Source organism: Dreissena polymorpha, chromosome 5 (genome assembly GCF_020536995.1).
Source record: "Dreissena polymorpha isolate Duluth1 chromosome 5, UMN_Dpol_1.0, whole genome shotgun sequence".
Lineage (NCBI taxonomy): Eukaryota > Metazoa > Mollusca > Bivalvia > Myida > Dreissenidae > Dreissena > Dreissena polymorpha.
In genome coordinates, this window is record NC_068359.1 from 23,659,817 (window position 1) to 23,678,794 (window position 18,978).

Below are 18,978 nucleotides of genomic sequence, written 5' to 3' on the forward strand. Positions count from 1 at the left end.
CTTGTATGATTAAATGATTTCACGTTTCATTTATGTTACAATGAGTACACGCGTTATCACATGTTACACAATGTAAACGTGATATATGAAGTAACAATCATTACACGTGTCATCTTATGTCATAATGAATACGCGTTTCACATCATGTTACAATGAGTGCACGCGTCATCTTATATTACAATGAGTTCACGTGTCATGATTCAGCCTCGGTTGCCAACACGACGGATGGAACAACACGTGCTCTGCCGACGACGCTTACCTCATGTCCGCCTTTACCGACACAACGTCCCCCAACAAGTGGTACTTCTCCAACTGCTCCATTGAGTACATCCGTACCTACCTCAACGAGCTGAACAGGTTAGTTTTAAGTACATCCGTACCTACCTCATCGAGCTGAACAGGTAAGTTTTAAGTACATCCGTACCTACCTCAACGAGCTTAACAGGTTAGTTTTAAGTACATCCGTGCCTACCTCAACGAGCTGAACAGGTTTTAAGTACATCCGTAACTACCTCAACGAGCTAAACAGGTAAGTTTTAAGTACATCCGTACCTACCTCAACGAGCTGAACAGGTTAGTTTTTAGTTGACACACACAAATGTATATATATATATATACAGTAGACTCTGCCAATACCGGACTCTCTGAATACCGGAACTCTCCCGATTCCGGACGGTCGGGCCAGTCCCGTATTTATATATATATATATATTTCTGCAAGATTTCATCGAAAGCACAAGGCTAATTGAAAAGTTGTCGAGACCGTTTCATGGGTAGAACCAGTACTTTGTGTCTATACGGGAGATCTAAAGAAAGCTCCCACAGTCGGGATCCAACCCGTGACCTCCCGTTCGCTAGGGATGCACCATATCTACGACGTCATGGCGACCAATTACAAGGTTAGCCATGGACGTTTTTCCGGTACGACAAATTATGCTTTTTTATCTTCCAATTTTAGCCTTAATCGGATAGTTATGGTTAATTTGAAACGTGATGTGTACAGGATTTTATATGGGTCAGCTAAGCTGTAAACCTAGATTATTCGTGTTTTTCCGAACTCAAGCAAAGTCCGGATCACAACTTTTGATTTGTTTTTTATTTGGTTTGATCGTTATTTCTGTTTTAATCGTTAGGTCGTTTGAACAGTAGTTATGTAATAACGCAGTGCTAAAATTAATCTTTTAGTACTTCTCTCGGACAAGCATAGCCTATATGAGAAAAAGTGCGCACAATTATGCCAATAACTGACAAATGAGCAGCGTCTAGCAAAAATGGCCTGACCGATATCTGAACAGAAATGCCCCAAATATGCCTTCGCATGTGTATGCACGTACTCTGATAAGGAGTCATAATGACATCTAATGAAACCGCGAAACCCTACTTTACTTTAAGGTAGTGCACCTCTAATGATTTCCCGCGATTTCTTCGAAGGTTGAAGAGCCTACTATTAGGTGCCGTAGCCTAGTGGTTAAGGCGATAGACTAGAAATCTTTTGGGATATTCCCGCGCAGGTTCGAATCCTGCCGACGACGTATACTTTTTTGCGACGCGTTTTATTTATTTTCTAACGTAATTTGATTTAATATGGCATATAAGCTATATTTATTGTTAAATATGTTGCAATTTTTATGCACATTTTTCAATTATTAAAATTAAAACAACGTTATGGCGAAATTGGGTGATTTACTGTTGAAAATACGAACCATGCATGTTGCATTTTTATTTTTATTTCAAAAAGTAAACGGTAAATCTGTCTAGTTCTTGGTATTTTTGCTGTATATAGTGTTTCTATAAAAACTAAGTTTAAAATATGACTTAAATGATACTATTTTGAATTTTATGACACTTTGTTTTTAACCGACCCAATTTTTACTTGGCTGAAATCACTTACATTTCATGGTGCTCTTCCATAGATAAAAAATTGTAAAAAATAAATGTCTGTAAAAGAATACTTATTTCATCTTGTTTAAACTTTAAACACCTTTACAGCATCTGTACACACCAACTGCATGCCCATATTTGGAAATTTGAATGAATTATGGAACTTTTATATACCCCAGGGGTGAAAATAAACTGGACAAAAGCCGAGCGTGGGGGTGGTTTTGAAAAAATCGGTATATTTTTTTTAAAAGCATGGAAAGCCTACCTACAAATTTGCATGTAGTTCAGTGAAATGATGCTGATTAAGAAAATAATTAATTAGATTATATTTGGATATGTGCCTATTAGAGGTGCACTACCTTAAATAGATGACCGGGTTGCTACTGATCAGACATCTAAAACGAATGCGCGGTTAAAATGTCCTGTATAAATCAGGGGTGGTGGGGTGGGTTGCCGTCGAAATAATTTTCCACACGAGTTCGGATTGTCCGTCCAGCGCATTGCCAACGGAATAAGTGAAACTGGCGGTTCATTTGAGCATTGTTTGAATTAGGTTCTTCATCTGTTTAAGGTCTAATTGTACTGTTTAATTACTGGTTGAACCAGTTCACCAAGAGAGTGACAAAGCACGTTTCCGTTCTGCTTAAGATATAACGATTCATGAGAATTTCACTTACATTAATTAAAATATGTATGCTTATTGAACTTTGGCAAGTGGTAGTGCAAGTGTTAATAAGAAGTAACCAATTCATAACTAACATTTGCGTTTGGTATGAGAATTTCAATACATTTGCACTTCTACATACTCGAGTCCGATCCCATGAAAATCGGGTTCGGAGAACGGAAGATTGAATTTGATAAAAAAACAAAAAAAAAATCACTATGCGGTCCACACAGGCCAGTGACAGGAACCACACTTTCAAGTTTATGAATTTTATATTTTAAGAGAAGTCTCTTTTCAACAAAATCCACTGTGCGAAATGTACAGGCTGATATGGGACGGCGCATTACGAAGACGTATTAAGCTCCGTTTTCCCAGACCGCTATGATGTGCTGAAGTCAACCTCGGAGATGTTTATCACTGTGAATACAGTGGCATAGTCATACAATTTTGAAACAAAGATTCAAATCGACATAACTCTCATAAGTTAATTGATATTTCTTGATAACTTCAATGAAAATGTTTCTAGTAGATAAGGTTCATTGAAAAAGATCCAACAGAAAGTAAAGTCGAACAACTTGTGAATGTGTTTTGTCCCGCAAATATTATATCGCGTGAGCCGTCTTGTTCGCTGATTTTAACAAAAAGAAGCTAGACCATTGATCTCGTTCCGTACATACACTCAGAATATCATTATTTTATTGAATTTGAATATGTGTGTTTGTTGTTTTCTTTATTTGTTGTGACTTTAAATAAATGTTTTCTTTTCTTCAAACTGTGTTCATAAAACATGAAATATGTTGGTACAAGCTTAAAAACGGTATTATTTGAGAGTGTAAATATATATATACCGAATAATTAATGTTTAACAATGTCCAAATATTAATTGCGTTTTGCGTTAAAAAAATAGTTCTTTAATATTGTTTGATCACTAACGTACAGTGTTTTACTGCCTTTAACACTTAATAACACTTAATAACACTTAACAGTGCGAAGTACTTAAGGCGGATTGATATGCCGTAGCCTTTGGGTCAAAACTATATATGAGCACTACGGCTAAAAAAAGATGTGATCGCAGTCATTGTAACCGCGGTTACATTTGTCCGACCAAAAGTCGCAAATAAGAGCACAGTCCCGTTGACCAATACAAACCGCCTTCTTGGCAAATATTTACTGCGATCATTTTAAATTTAATTATTTCCCTTTATCTCAACATGATTCTTACAAAAAGCATACACATAACAATCTAAAATCAGTTAATTTCAAATATAATTTTGAAACGCAAAAAATGATTTAAAAATAAAAAATGTAAAAGTGGGCAGAAACAAATACCAACAGTATTAATTTGAAACCGCTGTAAAATATTAAAACCGCTGTACAAATATGTTACAGCGGTGACAATTTTAAGAATACGGTTACATCTATTTTTAGTTATAGTGAAAAATAAGCATTTGTGACCAAAACTGTTAGGCATAGATTGACCCTTCTGATGAGAAAGTTAATGCCGACGAAATATTTTCTATACGGTTATAGATCATGGCACAATTATAGTTTAAAAATGTAAATATGGCTGCTTTCACGGGTTAATTTAAAAAAAAGTATGGATATTTCGCATTAAGCACTACTCATTGAAGCTTAACCCGTTTATGCCTAGAGTCAGGATGCGGCGTCTCATCTGGGTCTGCGCTGTTTGCTTGAAGGAATTTCTGTAAGAAATATTCTAAATATGGAAATAAATATACTAGACTTCCCTAAGTTTGGAAATAAATTGATCCAATTTAGAAGGATGGGAAAGTCAACTAGGCATAAATGGGTCAAGGAAAACGTAGCCACCCTTTATCACGAACTAGTCTGCGGCTTTACACATGAAATAACGTTGACTCCCGAGTTGGCTTCTGTCTTGCACTTGAAAAAGAAACAATGACAACATCCATACTTGTATTTTTCTTATTTACCAGTATCCGACGAAAATCATTTATTCGCTTTCAAGTTTTTTCGTCATCTTCATCAACTTTAAAGAAAAAAATGAAAATCGTGCAAAGTTCAAGTTCTTTAAGCTGTAACTCTAGAACAAGATGAGTAACTAAGAGCCAGTCTCTCTCGAGATGTTCACAGTCTCTCTCGAGATGTTCACTTAGTCTAAAGATCGACTTATTCACTTACATCCCCGGTACGTGATAGAACAGGATTTCCGATGCGCTAAGTACTTATTAAGAACTCTTAAACACTAATGGCCGTTTCCGATTAATATTGTTACTAAGACAATCTCATAAGCACATTGCGGAAGCAAAATTAAGGGTTTCCTCCGTAAACAAGAGAGCACTTTGCGTGCAAGAGAGCATAGGGCCACATTGTGAGTAATTTAACAGTGAAAAGAAGTTCATTAACATATATATACAAAGACCACCATTCTGCTGCTACTCTATTTCAACAACTAAAACAACAACTACTTCTAAAACTGTTAAATGAAATAATTTTTCTTCTACTATTTAACCGCCACCAACACCACCATCACCACTGCTACAACTTCTACTACAACCACTGCTACTGCTTCTACTACTACTACTTCTACTACTACTACTACTACTACTACTACTACTACTACTACTACTACTACTACTGCTACTGCTACTCCAACTACTACTACTACTACTACTACTACTACTACTACTACTACTACTACTACTACTACTACTACTACTACTACTACTACTTCTACTACTGCTGCTGCTGCTGCTACTACTACTACTACTACTACTACTACTACTACTACTACTACTACTACTACTACTACTACTACTACTACTACTACTACTACTACTACTACTACTTCTACTACTACTACTACTACTACTACTACTACTACTACTACTACTACTACTACTACTACTACTACTACTACTTGTACTACTACTACTGCTACTTTTACTACTACTACTACCATTGCCACCACTACCACTTCCACTGCGAATGCCACCGCCGCCGTTGTCGCTACCGCTACTAAGATAATTCTGTTACAGCAACCACAGCAACTGTCTTCTCACTATCGAAAACGGCCATGTTGATCCGGAAGTGACGTCAGATGTGTCAAAGTGGTACGGGCAAATCTATAGCCACGATGAGCAGTGTCGTCGTAAACTGGGACCGGAGTCGTACTTTTGCAGGGTGAGAAGTTAATATATTAAAGAGAGGCGAGAGATAAGGCGTTACAATGGGAGACTAGAAATATAGTAGAGTGAATATGTCATATTCACTTAACATAATAAGGGGATTCAAGTGCCATTAAATATATGATTCCTTAGGCGTAAAAAAAAATCCCACAATACCGCCCGAAACTAATTCATCAGACTCTTTTTGGTATTATCTTGTATGCTACTCCTACATATTCTCTATATTAACATTTTCATATAAAGAAATTATATTTCATATTCATTTTTTTTATTTATGCTATTGGACATGGCTATTGAAGTGATATTTTTTAAACTAACTGTTGTTTCGTTAACATACTTAAAGAAAAAAAGCCCACCTAACTAAACACTGGTTTTAGAATAACATGCATATCATATAAGCGTTCTAAGTTTATTGAATAGTGGTCTGGTGCCTTTCTGTCATAGGGCGGTTACTGGGGTATCTTCCCTGAGTTCACATGCACGACGTTGCTGTGTTACCTGCCCGGAAGTAGCGGCACGTGCATCCGCGCCTGGGCGGGAGACGGAACGCCGTGTGCTGCGGGAAAGGTACGTGACCGAGATGGCAGAGTGCAATTAACATGAATGTCTAAAAGCTATAGAGTGCATGATGTTGTGAATAATGATGATGGCGTTGGTACGAACGATAATGATGATGGTGATGGTAAGAACGATAATGATGATGGTGAAGAAGATTGTAAACAGCGTTTACGAGGACGACAATTATGATGAGTATTAAAATGATGAAGGCTTTTAGGATTATGATGATGATAATGAGGAATATTATTATAATTATTATGTTGATGCTGATGATTATATTGCTGCTGATGATGATGATCAGGATGATGGTGATAATGCTAATCACGGTGATCACTTTTAAGAGTGTACTTCTTTAGCTTACTTCTCAATAAACAATTGACAAATTTCATCTGTGCTTACTCTTGATGAACATAAACAACTAATAACACGTACTCAATGGTCGAGTACATGTACTTACAATTTGCTTAAGTTCATGAATGATCATGTACACAAGTGCCGTTGTTTCCTGTTTCAGTGGTGTATGCACGATCAATGTATCAACAGCAGCGCGGTTGTGGGGGTTGTAGGTCCGTTTAAATAAGTACAAGCAAAACGGCGTTCAAAGGGACTCTTTCACAGATTTTCGTATTTTTGATATATGCCGCCAAATATTTACTAACAAAAATATGGCATTGAGATTTTTCTAAAATAAATATATAATCAAGAAAGAAAGCTGAATATTAACTTCTGGTATTCGACGTTTGGATATTTGGGATAAAAACTCGCTACCTATTGGCCATACCGGCTTTTAAATATATCCGCGTCTTTGAACGCTTTGTTAGTAATACACTTATATGTTTAATTATCGTTAAAAAGCGTGGCAAACTGTTTTCTTTTTTATTGCATATATTGAGATCTATGGCTATGCATGAAGGAAATAATAGTTTCACTTTAACCCATTTATGCCTAGCATCTAGAAAAAAGGCCTTGGCAAACAGCGTAGACCCAGATGAGACACCGCATGATGCGGCGTCTCATCAGGGTCTACGCTTATTGCTTAAAGAATTTCTGTAAGAAATATTCTAAATATAGAAATAAATACACTAGACATTCCTAATTTTGGAAATAAATTGATCCAATTTAGAATGATCGGTTAGTCCACTAGGCATAAATGGGTTAATTTCGCCAATGTTCCAGACGGCTGCCTAGCAGGAGATTACAGCGGGCTAACAAACAACCGAACATGCGACGAAATCAAGCATAGCTATCGCGGAATGTGCGAGAAACGGTTTTCTCGTCAGAGGTGTTGTCACGCATGCGCGGACTATCTCAAACCAGTGACATCACCGACCGATGCTGACGGACAGTGCGCGAGCAAATTCGGACCGAAGTCTTTCATGTGCCGGGTAAACACACTTATTTCCATGAAGTTATTTCAATGCGTTTTCACTATAAGCACATATGTCCGTAGACAAATACATACAACAATATCGAAAACATATGGCGCAATGTCCATGCTGAAAATATCAAAATTGAAATTAAGACAGCGCGAAGTGGAATGGGATGAGGCCTTAATGGGCGGTAGCCTTTGAGTCGAATTTGCCCGGGTTCTTTGAAAAACAATTTGTTTTTTGAGGTCTGTAAAGATGGTTGTAGTCTGACATGACATGATTTGCCAAGTTGTTATGACAAAATTGTACTTTTTATTCTATCAAACATTATATAAATGCTTTATAAATTGCCACTAGACACTCGCTCATGATTTAATTCTATACGTAGAAATATATATAGCGTATGGTGAAAATAAATTGAGAATATGCATATATCATTCCGCTTGATAACATTGTCATTTTGGCCAGATTCATTTGAAGGCATTCACTAGGGATCACAAGAAATTACTTCACCATATAATCATAATTAGCCATGTTATTGTTGCGTTCTATTAAATAGATTTGTCAGTAAAACAGAATGCGTATTGCTATTAATCGTAAATCTTCTGTCAAAAGCAATGGACTAACAATATAAACTATTAATGATAACATTACTAAAATTTGAAAAAAGTAAATACAATAGTCATGAAAACGTACATTTATTTATAGGGCGGGACCGCTTACATCAACAAAACGTACGCAGATGTTGTCTGCGGAGATCTGGAGTGCGTGAATCCAGACAACCCTGTCTTCTGCTTGAGCGCGAAAGCAGACGATCACACATCATGCGGTTACCACAGGGTAACTAGTGAGCCTCGCTTTGGAAAATGGAGCTAAATGCACATGCGTACATTGTCGTCCTAGATAGGCCTGTGTAGTCCGGAAAGGCTTTTCACGGAAGAAACTTTCCGCTTTAATGGAATTTTTTGATTATTGGAAGTCCCTTCTTAACAAAAATCCCGTCCAAAAGAAAAATGTCGTCCATGATTACGTTAGCCTGCGTTGACTGCATAGGCTTATCTTGGACGACGCTTTCCACAAATGCATTAAGCCCCATTTTACCAGAGCGAGGCATCCAACCAGACAACCCTGTCTTCTGCTTTACAGCGAAAGCAGACGATCACACATCATGCCTTACAATAAAACTCGTATATTAATAATACGCTTAAATATGTTGTTTTTCCACTAATATATAAGACAATAGGTTAAGTAGGTGGGACCAACTATTTACTATGATACATGAGTTACTGCCTACTTCCATTTATGGTGTTCCATTACAGAAGTCTTCCAAATTTAACTATTTTAAACATTTACGTAAAATGTTCTTAAACAGATGTATTTTTAACGTCTGTATGGGTCGCACAGGCTTATGAAGGGCGTCAATCTCCGCATAATTTGGATTTTCTCCTAAGGGAGACTTACTTGATAAAATACAATTAAAGCGAAACGTGTCATCCCTGATTGATTGTGTGGACTGCATATACTATTCTGGGACGACACTTTACGCACACGCCTTAAACTCCATTTTCCCACAGAGTGGCTAATAGATTTTATAGTTTTAGTAAGTAATTTGCTCGGATAAATATTAAAATTGATTATTAGTATTATGACTACTGTTAGTTATTGAAAAGAAATCGATATCAAATGTGCATATAAAAAACCATGTTGTAGTTATTTGCTAAAAATCACGTCATCCCAATTGTGTTAAGTATAAACAAATTTAGAACTATTTAATATAACCACTGAATACTTTTTTAAAGAAGAAAGTTACTTCATATATTTCAATAAATGTTGTTTAAAAACGTACACATGTCTAACGATTGTCTTGCAAAAACGATAACATTTGTGATTTCCTACGATTAAACTATAAATATACACACGTGCTCGAAATAAAAATATTATGTCTTAAATAAGTAACAACATACACTTGACATTTATACAGATTGAAGCGATATTTCCGTTCAAATTCACTTGCAAAAATTTCCGCATAAACGTGATTTACGCTATTACCAAAAACCTTTTCTTTAAACGAACAATGAAATTTAAGAGGAAAGATTCGTCGTTGATAAGTTTGAACGGACTTGACTGCACCAGTCCTTATCTGGGACGTCACTTGACTCACATGCAGTAAGGCCGGTTTTCCCGGAACGAGACTCACATTTTACCCTAGTCCCAGCATTTTTACAAGAAATATTGTAAAGTTAATATATCAGGGTGGAGTCATCCAGTTTCATATCGAGCAGTTATCGAGAGTGATTACCCGTTTCGCCACATTGGTTCGGAGATACTAGACCAACATAACTTATGTCCGTAACAACCAGTAAAATGCAAGTGAAAATCAACACGTTTTTTTAAGTTTCAAGTGTTTATTTTATTTTGGAAAATCCGCAATTTTTTTGACCATTCGAATTCAGATTAACAATTAATGGTCAATTTAAAGTACAAAAGTACAAATGGCTGTCCGGTTAGCTGAGCGGTTGGTATATTCATCTTTCATCTTGGCGACCTGGGCTCAATCCGCGTTCCCGGTAAATTATGCAAGGGTGCTGGGACACTCTCAGGGTCTATATATAATACAGCCTTATGCTGGAGGGCCTAATAAGCTTAAAAATCCACAAGCACACACACGACAATGAAAACATCGTACAACAGTTGACAATATTAATGAAAAACACGTGTTCAAACAATATTTGTGCATGACGACAGCATTACCAATAAATGATTTTTATTCATTTATAAATATGTCTTTATCAATATAATAATTGTCATATAAATTTTCTTCTTAACATGCGTTTTTTAGTGGTGCGTCAACGGGACGTGTGTCGCTGATCTCTTTGCGCCCGGCGTACCAGGTAACGTAAAATGGACGTGTATCAGGTAACGTAAAATTGACTTGTACCAGGTCACGTTAAACTTACGTCGTACCAGGTAACGTAAAACTGAATTCGTACCAGGTAACGTTAAACTGACGTCGTACCAGGTAACATAAAACTACGGTCGTACCAGATAAAATATAACAGAAGTCGTACCAGGAAACGTAAAACTGACATCGTACCAGGTAACGTAAAACTGACGTCGTACCAGGTAACGTAAAACTGACGTCGCACCGGGTAAGGTAAAACTGAATTCGTACCGGTAACGTCAAACTTACGTCGTACCAGGAACCGCAAATTTGACGTCGTACCAAGTAACGTAAAACTGCGGTCGTACCAGGTAAAATATAACGGAAGCCGTACCAGGTAACGTAAAACTGGCATCGTACCAAGAAACTTAAAACTGACGTCGTATAAGGTAACGTAAAACTGAATTCGTACCGATAACGTCAAACTTACGTCGTACCAGGAACCGCAAATTTGACGTCGTACCAGGTAACGTAAAACTGCGGTCGTACCAGGTAAAATATAACGGAAGCCGTACCAGGTAACGTAAAACTGACATCGTACCAAGAAACGTAAAACTGACGTCGTACAAGGTAACGTAAAACTTAATTCGTACCAGGTAACGTAAAACTGACGTCGTACTAGGTAACGTAAAACTGAATTCGTACCAGGTAACGTAAAACTGCGGTCGTATCAGGTATTATAAAACAGAAGTCGCACAAGGTACCAGGTCACGTTAAACTTACGTCGTACCAGGTAACGTAAAACTGAATTCGTACCAGGTAACGTTAAACTGACGTCGTACCAGGTAACATAAAACTACGGTCGTACCAGGTAAAATATAACAGAAGTCGTACCAGGAAACGTAAAACTGACATCGTACCAGGTAACGTAAAACTGACGTCGTACCAGGTAACGTAAAAGTGACTCGTATCAGGTAACGTAAAATTGAAATCGTACCAGGTAACGTAAAACTGCGGTCGTACCAGGATAAATATAACAGAAGCCATACCAGGTAACGTAAAACTGATATGGTACCAGGTAACGTAAAACTGACGTCGTACCAGGTAACGTATAACTGACGTCGTACCAGGTAACGTAAAACTGACAATGTACCAGGTAACGTAAGACTGACGTACCAGGTAACGTAAAATTGCGGTCGTACCAGGTCAAATATAACATAAGCCTTACCAGGTAACGTAAAACTGACATCGTACCAGGTAACGTAAAACTGACGTCGTTCCAAGTAACGTAAAACTAACGTCGTACCAGGTAACGTAAAACTGAAGTCGTACCCGATAACGAAAAACTTACGTCTACGCGTGACTAAAGGAAAGCGTTTTCATCTAAATGTTAGAAAGACGACCACAGCTCAGTGTTATGTAATTCATGCTGAAATACTGCCGCGCATTGACATGTCTAGTTTAAAATTAAAGGATCGAAGACATCTGAAAATTCACTGTTTCTATATTTCGGAAACAACTTATTGGAAGCAAAATACATAAAAAGATACATATACTGGCTCCAACCAATACAAAGCTATTAGAAATCGTGGATATCTTAGATTTGAAAGTGTAATGTAACCTACGAAGACTCGAAAACTAATTTCTGATTTTTCTGAACTATGCTTCATTTAATTTTTGCAAGATACAATTTGATTTTCATTTCCACAATACAATTCGCATTCATTTCAATATTTTTGTCCCCCAAGCCCAAATAAAAAAAAAAGAAAACAGAGAATGTTTATAATGCTTTTCAAAGACAAAATAAGCGAAGTTGATATTTAAACCTGTCAAAAACATTTTCAACGCGGTCCGAGTTTTACGAACCAACGCCTTTTGTTGGGTTAAAAAAAGACACCGGAAGTCTATACAAGTTTTAACCATTAACTGCTAGGACACGCATTTTGACCCATTTAAAGTTCATTAGAAAATTAAATTAAATTATCGACCATTTTAATTAGATCCAAGTTATAAAGACTTTCATTTCTAACCCTAAGATACCGCTGAGCAGCAAACAATATAAAACCGGAACAGATTGGGAGTGACTCACAGGCCGTTCCGGCTTATTGCTCGTTGCATATAGCTTTTTTCACATCCTTTCTGAGTTTGAACGTTTAAAGGCAAGACAATACAAGCGTTTTATTCGAGATCAGTGCAAATAACATAAGCTAGAAAATAATGTTATTAAATCAGTGGCCCAATTGTTCAGGTATCGTTATCAACAGAAAATATGCAAACATTGATTCAAATACAGTGTACAGACTACGCCACATACATATGTATTAGTCGGTTACGTAACAGATAGTCTTATATCTAGTGCATATTTTATACTGTTTGCATTCTTAAAAAAACATATGAGTAAACATATTCCATTAGAGAATTGACTTTGCATACGGAAGGTCTATCGTAAAATATTTAAGCTGCCTCCCTCTTCAGACGGCTGCCCATGGGGAGACCAGAAGGGCGTCGTTGGCAACACGAACCTCACGTGCCATAACGTCAGAAGGCACGAGAACAATGCCCGTTGCTATGACGACTTCGTGGCCAAGGCCTGCTGCTACACATGTGGGTCTATTCGAACACACATGACAGGTAGTATTATATGTCCTGCTTAAAAGTATTGGCTTTTTAGATTTTATTTGAAGATATTAAATTTTTTAGTGAGTAACCCAATGAAACCCAACCTGTCGAGTATGACCACCGACCTAATTAAACTCTAATTTGTTGGGAGCGGGGATTGAAATCGGGTCGCCTAGGTGAGGAGCGCTTGTACCAGCCAGTGCGCTTACCGGACGACATAGGAATCAAGCCTTATGGCTAGTGGCTGTTAAACGGCCATTCGTCGGGGAAATGATCTGTCAATTAACGCTTTTGATCACGTTTATTAACATACATGTATTTTATATATCAGAATGCCATTGACTTGGTTATAGGCAGATACATAACGTACATGCAAAACTTATTTCAATTCTTGCATTATTTGTCAAATACTATTGAGTAATTGAAATGTGCAGTTTTGGAACTACTTGCTGTGTTGTTTCACACAATACAGAATATTGTGTTGGAATTTAGGGACAGTACACTTTTTTGAGATCGATCATGTTTGTGGGCGATTTAGAGCATTTTAACGACATCAACGAACACTTACGACTGAACTGTGTTGTTTTTGCCCATCAAAATTCTAGAGATCCGGATTACAATTATTGCGTGAAGTTATTTACAGCGATAGTGGAGCACCAGTGTAGTTGTCATTCTTTATTTATGGGGGGCAACTAAGTCTAATTAAACATGTTCACATTCTCAACGCGTGTACGAGTTAAATCCCGTGATAAGAAAAATAAAAAATGTGACTTGCCGTGCTATTCAGCTACAAGTTTTCATGAATAAAAAATCCCCATGTGCTTTTAAATAAGCATAACTACACAACTAAACGTCAAGATAAGTTGTAATACAGAAGTTTAACTTTATATATCCCTTACTATACAAAATGTTTATGACAATATTATATAAAAACATAACTACACACAGTTAAATGTATAGGAACACTAGTTTTGTTTATTTTCACATGGTCTATGCAGGAAATGTTACATAAAGTTCATGGTTAGTTGGATTTCTAACTATAAAAAGCTTGACAAGTCACCTTTAGGCCTGTGTATGATGCATGTTGTACAGTATACGATTGCCGCAAAATGCACACACTAAAACTGACTATAACATTGTTCTGAATGAGTTCTTTTAAAGAAAATGATAAATTCAATAAGGTTTTAATACTTTAATGTAAGTAGTTGTTTAATCTTGCTTACATAATACTTGTTCCTTTTCCATACTGCATCTTGTGAGACTTTTGTTGTAGTTTTGTAACATGCAAAATGCCTTTAAACGCGTTTATTTCAGCGTCTGTGAAAACTTGGCTTTGATGCATTAGCGGAAAGTGTCGTATTAGATAAGCCTGTGCAGTCCGCACAGTCTAACAAGTGCCTTCACTTTACGCTGTTATGAAATTTTTCGTTTAGAGTAAGTCCCTTCTAACTGAAAATACAGTTAAAGCGCAAATCGTAGCCCCTGCTTAGCCGATGTGGACAGAACAGGTTAATCTAGCACACACTTTACGCACACGCATTACGCCAAGTTATCGTAATTTAAAGTTCATATACAGGACACTTATTTCAATAAAGATCAATAAAGACTCAATCCACTTATTATGGTCAAGTTGATGAAAACAATGACCTTTGGCTTATCATAAACACTGTACATTTTCTAACACAAATTTGACTAAACCCGCTGATTCACTTATTCCCAAACAGCACAAAGTAATAACTAGCGTCGCAGAACTTAACTATTGCTTAAATGTCATCTCTGTACAGAAATAGAAAAATGACTTTAAAGGCCAACTGGGCTTACAAATAAAAATAACGGTTTAAATTATAAAAAAATCGATTAAGGTACGAGACTGTTTTAGCCGACAAACATTTATTGTTCTTGTCGTGTTTTAGACTGTTGTAGCCGATAAACATTTCTTATTCTTGTCGTTTGTTTTTTACATGAATTTGTATTTAAATTTCTGGATTTTTTTGTTAAAGGATGTGAATACGGGGACAGAAAGAGCGATTGCCATAAAAACGCCTGTACCGGATATGACGTTACGACCAGGGCTCAATGTTGTCAGACGTGTCATGACGTCACCATCGTTGGTTGATCAATAGTGGATCATGTAAAGCTCGTTTTATGTGTGTTAAAAATGGTCCAACATTAAACACTTTTAACACATGGCATGTGTAGGAAAAAACTGAGGTTACGCAGTAACTCTTCCTATGCGATAATTGTCAAGTTCCTTTCGCAGTAACTTAAAATTATGCAACATCTGTGCCACGGAGTATAGAGACACAACTCCTTACGCGAACCCTTTTGGGGCTTAGAAGATAACACAACACACGCGTCTTGTATAATATCATTCTTCACTTTATTGATTGACGCCAACATATGTTAAATGACGTACAGACGACGAAGATGTTAAAAAGTTAAGACTCGAAGACGTTAAGACGGTTATCTGCAAATAACAAAGTTACCTAGACATAATACAACATTCAATCAGACGCATGCATTATATAAAATACATGATTTAACAAAGGATGTATAGGTCATGATACAAACAATATCTCATGAATACATAATTGTACATTCATACAGATCACACTTATACAATCAATAAATTAACATATAACATTATGTGTGGTTTTCCTGCCTTTTACCAAACAGTCTAATCTTATTAAGATATCAACAATTTACTGATAAAATATTAGGAATACTATCGATAAGGAAAATTATTTCTCTCATAAAACTGACAATTATGAGATAACAAAATATCACTTACTGCATATTGCTATCTGTAGTCCCCAATTAAAGCGCTGAAGGCACTGAAGATGTTCGCTATTGCATAATTTAACACGCAATTCATTTTTCAAAATCAATCGCAAGTTTGAAATGAACACACGCCATTCAACTTTAAAAAGTGTGTCATAGCGCACGGGTCGAGTTTTGTGTGCACTTTTTATCATCCTTATTATTTCATAGAAATAACTAAGACAAAATAAAAACAGCATGCTTTTTTGGAAGTTCTGAAAGCAAAGAAAGTATGATGAAAATGGTAATGAGAACTTAATATAAAGAAAATTTGCAGTCACCATCATATTAAAGGAATATTTTTTCTAATATCAAATGACTATCTCACCAAGAATATAAATTCATAATGAAAGTTCCGTGTACAAAACTTTTGATTTTTGACACCATATACAAATTCAAAATATACAATAATCTTCGTATCTTGTATATGGAGGAATAAAAGTATATAAACATTTCTGTTTATGCTTTACTTGTTACCCGAGCAGTTCACACGGTGTCAACAACGCTAACATAAACATAGGTATAGAGCACTAATGCGCTTTTAGGCGAAGCTGTTTCAGTTTTCATCTTTGTGACTTTAACATAACGCCAACAGACACGCATGAATATTTTCGAATATTTAATAAGCTGATTTGAGATACAACCTCTGAATTTTTGCTACATCACTGCGTATGTGCTCAATTCAAAGGATGTAGCACTGTTCAGTGTAAGGAATTCCGGACTACTCTCTGTATGCTCAAACGACACAAATTGTGGCCCTGTTACAATTACGCGTTACAATCCATCTCGCAGAATTTCAATTTCGCCTCAAAGATGAGAAAACAATCATTAGCGAAATAGTATAGTGTCACGATAAGAGAAAATCGTTTAATTATCATACCACAATGTTTGCCGTACTTGGTCAGCACGTCTGGAAATCATTCCTTAATGCGTCGATAGGCTGCCATTATTAACAAGTTTGCTATTTTGAATTCAATTTTGTATCAAAAAGCATTGTTTTTAAATGTGGGATTTTCAATTCGCAATGAGATTTGTAATGACCCTCGTCATGCGAAAATGGGTCTTATTCCATATGCGCCCATCATATAAATAGCCCACTCAGCTATCCCTCCTTCTGGTAAGGAGAAACATAACATATTGAGTGATTTTAAAGCGAACAGCGTCGCCTATGGCCTGACTGCGCAAGAGCACATGTTGGGTTTAACAAACGCTTGCCGAAACGCATAAGACCCATTTTCGCATGACGGCGCTATTGACGTGTGATTTAAATGTGACGAAAGAAAACTGCGTTTAAATCAAATATAAACATACGATATATTTCGATAATGAAGAAAGATACTCATAACAAGGCATATGAGGACACATATGAAGTGCTCTCCCGTAGTATATTTTTTATTTACTCACACTAATGTGTGGTTTGACAAATCTAACACACATTTCATGCGGTGAATATGCAGCTTACAAGTGAAAAACACAACACAATAGTTTAACTTTTGTTTAATTGTATTCAATTATTTAGAAAAGTAAATTGCTAACTTTATTTCAAAGTCGGCGTATACGCCGACTACATTTTTAAAATTGTTATAAATATATTTAATATAATATATTTAGTTGTTTTCGGTTTTAGCGATTATAAAGCATTTTCGAGGTTGCCTATAGTATGCCTGAGTAATTGATGAACTCATATCCAACTGTCAATGTATTGAGAACTGTGAATATAAACAAGCTAAACCTTCTACTAAGCTTCTACTATTGCGTTGCTAGCACCCGTAAATACAAAAGATCGCAGCTATGTGTTGAGAACCAAGAACGCTTTCCAGAAATACCCGATGTAGTAGCTTCAACGAGGCTATGAAACAGGTCATTCGTATTATTATTATAAATTATTTGTTATATTCGGGTAAAGCGATTATGATTTTTTTTAGTCTATCGTATCGCTGAAGTTATTGTTGAACTTATGTTCAACGTTTTATAAATTGAGAATAGAAATAAGCGTCAACTTTTTCCCAAATCTCTCAATTTACGACCTGTACTACGTCATTGAGTTGTATGTGAGAGCGTAACCTATTGCGTTGTTATCGCCCGTAAACTTTCCTTTGTTTATCGACAGGCGCATCTATTAATAGCCTCATATCATGAATGCCAAAACACCCGCGAAAAAGAACCACGTGACCAAATAGGACGCTAAACGCAAATACCATGCGACTACGACTTTAATTATGTAAGAACGCTCCGCAATTCCTCTGAAGCCGGGGCCTTGTGATTGCTTTTACGTAAAGAATTGACCTCTAACTGAAGTAAGCAAAGGAAACGCAGCACCTAATTGACCCATTCCTTCTATGTGCGAAGGCAGATTGAATTTTACTAATGTATGGTTTGCCTATTATAACACACATTATAATGCGGTAAATATGCGACTAAAAGTAAAAAACACTATAATTAAACTTTTGTTTTTAATTAAGTTATTTAGAAACCAAAATTCCAAACCTTATTTCAAAACAGCAAGACTACATTTTTTAGAGAATATTCTTGTTATATTTAAATGTTTTTTAACAGTTTCAGCGATAATGAATCATTTTTATGTTGTCTATCGTATCCCTGTAATAAATGTTGAACTCGTGGTCAACGTGTTATTAATTGAGACCTGTGAATATAAACAAGCGTAACCTTATACTAGTGCGTAATTCTCACCCGGACTCCCCTTTGTTTATCGCCAGCCTCAGATTTATGAATGAGATGAGCGAAAATACTACGTCACGCAGACGCAGCAGAAAGTGGACTATTTTAATCATTCATAAACAATCTCCTCCGCGACACGTGCAATACGATCATTGTTTTTTTTATTCTTTTCTATAAAACACCATTCGAAACTATTGCATTTAACACGATATTAATATAATGTGTCCATTTGTGAATAAACATAATTGGAGAACTCAAACCTCTTGCATAAATTATACAACTCTTTCTTCGCGCGTAGTGTAAGCGGGAATTGGGGTAATCATACCCAGGCCGTATCGAC

General features: G+C 36.4%; 1 protein-coding gene across 1 annotated transcript in view; it reads left to right on the top strand.

The window, feature by feature from the left end:
* LOC127880884 (A disintegrin and metalloproteinase with thrombospondin motifs 19-like) overlaps positions 1–15,349 on the top strand; it is a 29,308-nt gene extending 13,959 nt beyond the window's left edge. The window contains exons 8-16 of the mRNA XM_052428360.1: positions 205–357; positions 5,562–5,706; positions 6,156–6,278; positions 6,784–6,835; positions 7,446–7,654; positions 8,348–8,479; positions 10,479–10,530; positions 12,996–13,151; positions 15,140–15,349. Coding sequence (XP_052284320.1) covers positions 205–357; positions 5,562–5,706; positions 6,156–6,278; positions 6,784–6,835; positions 7,446–7,654; positions 8,348–8,479; positions 10,479–10,530; positions 12,996–13,151; positions 15,140–15,255 — 1,138 coding nt within the window. The 3' untranslated portion in view covers positions 15,256–15,349. The remainder of the gene's footprint in view (positions 1–204; positions 358–5,561; positions 5,707–6,155; positions 6,279–6,783; positions 6,836–7,445; positions 7,655–8,347; positions 8,480–10,478; positions 10,531–12,995; positions 13,152–15,139) is intronic.
* Positions 15,350–18,978: the final 3,629 nt, after the last annotated feature.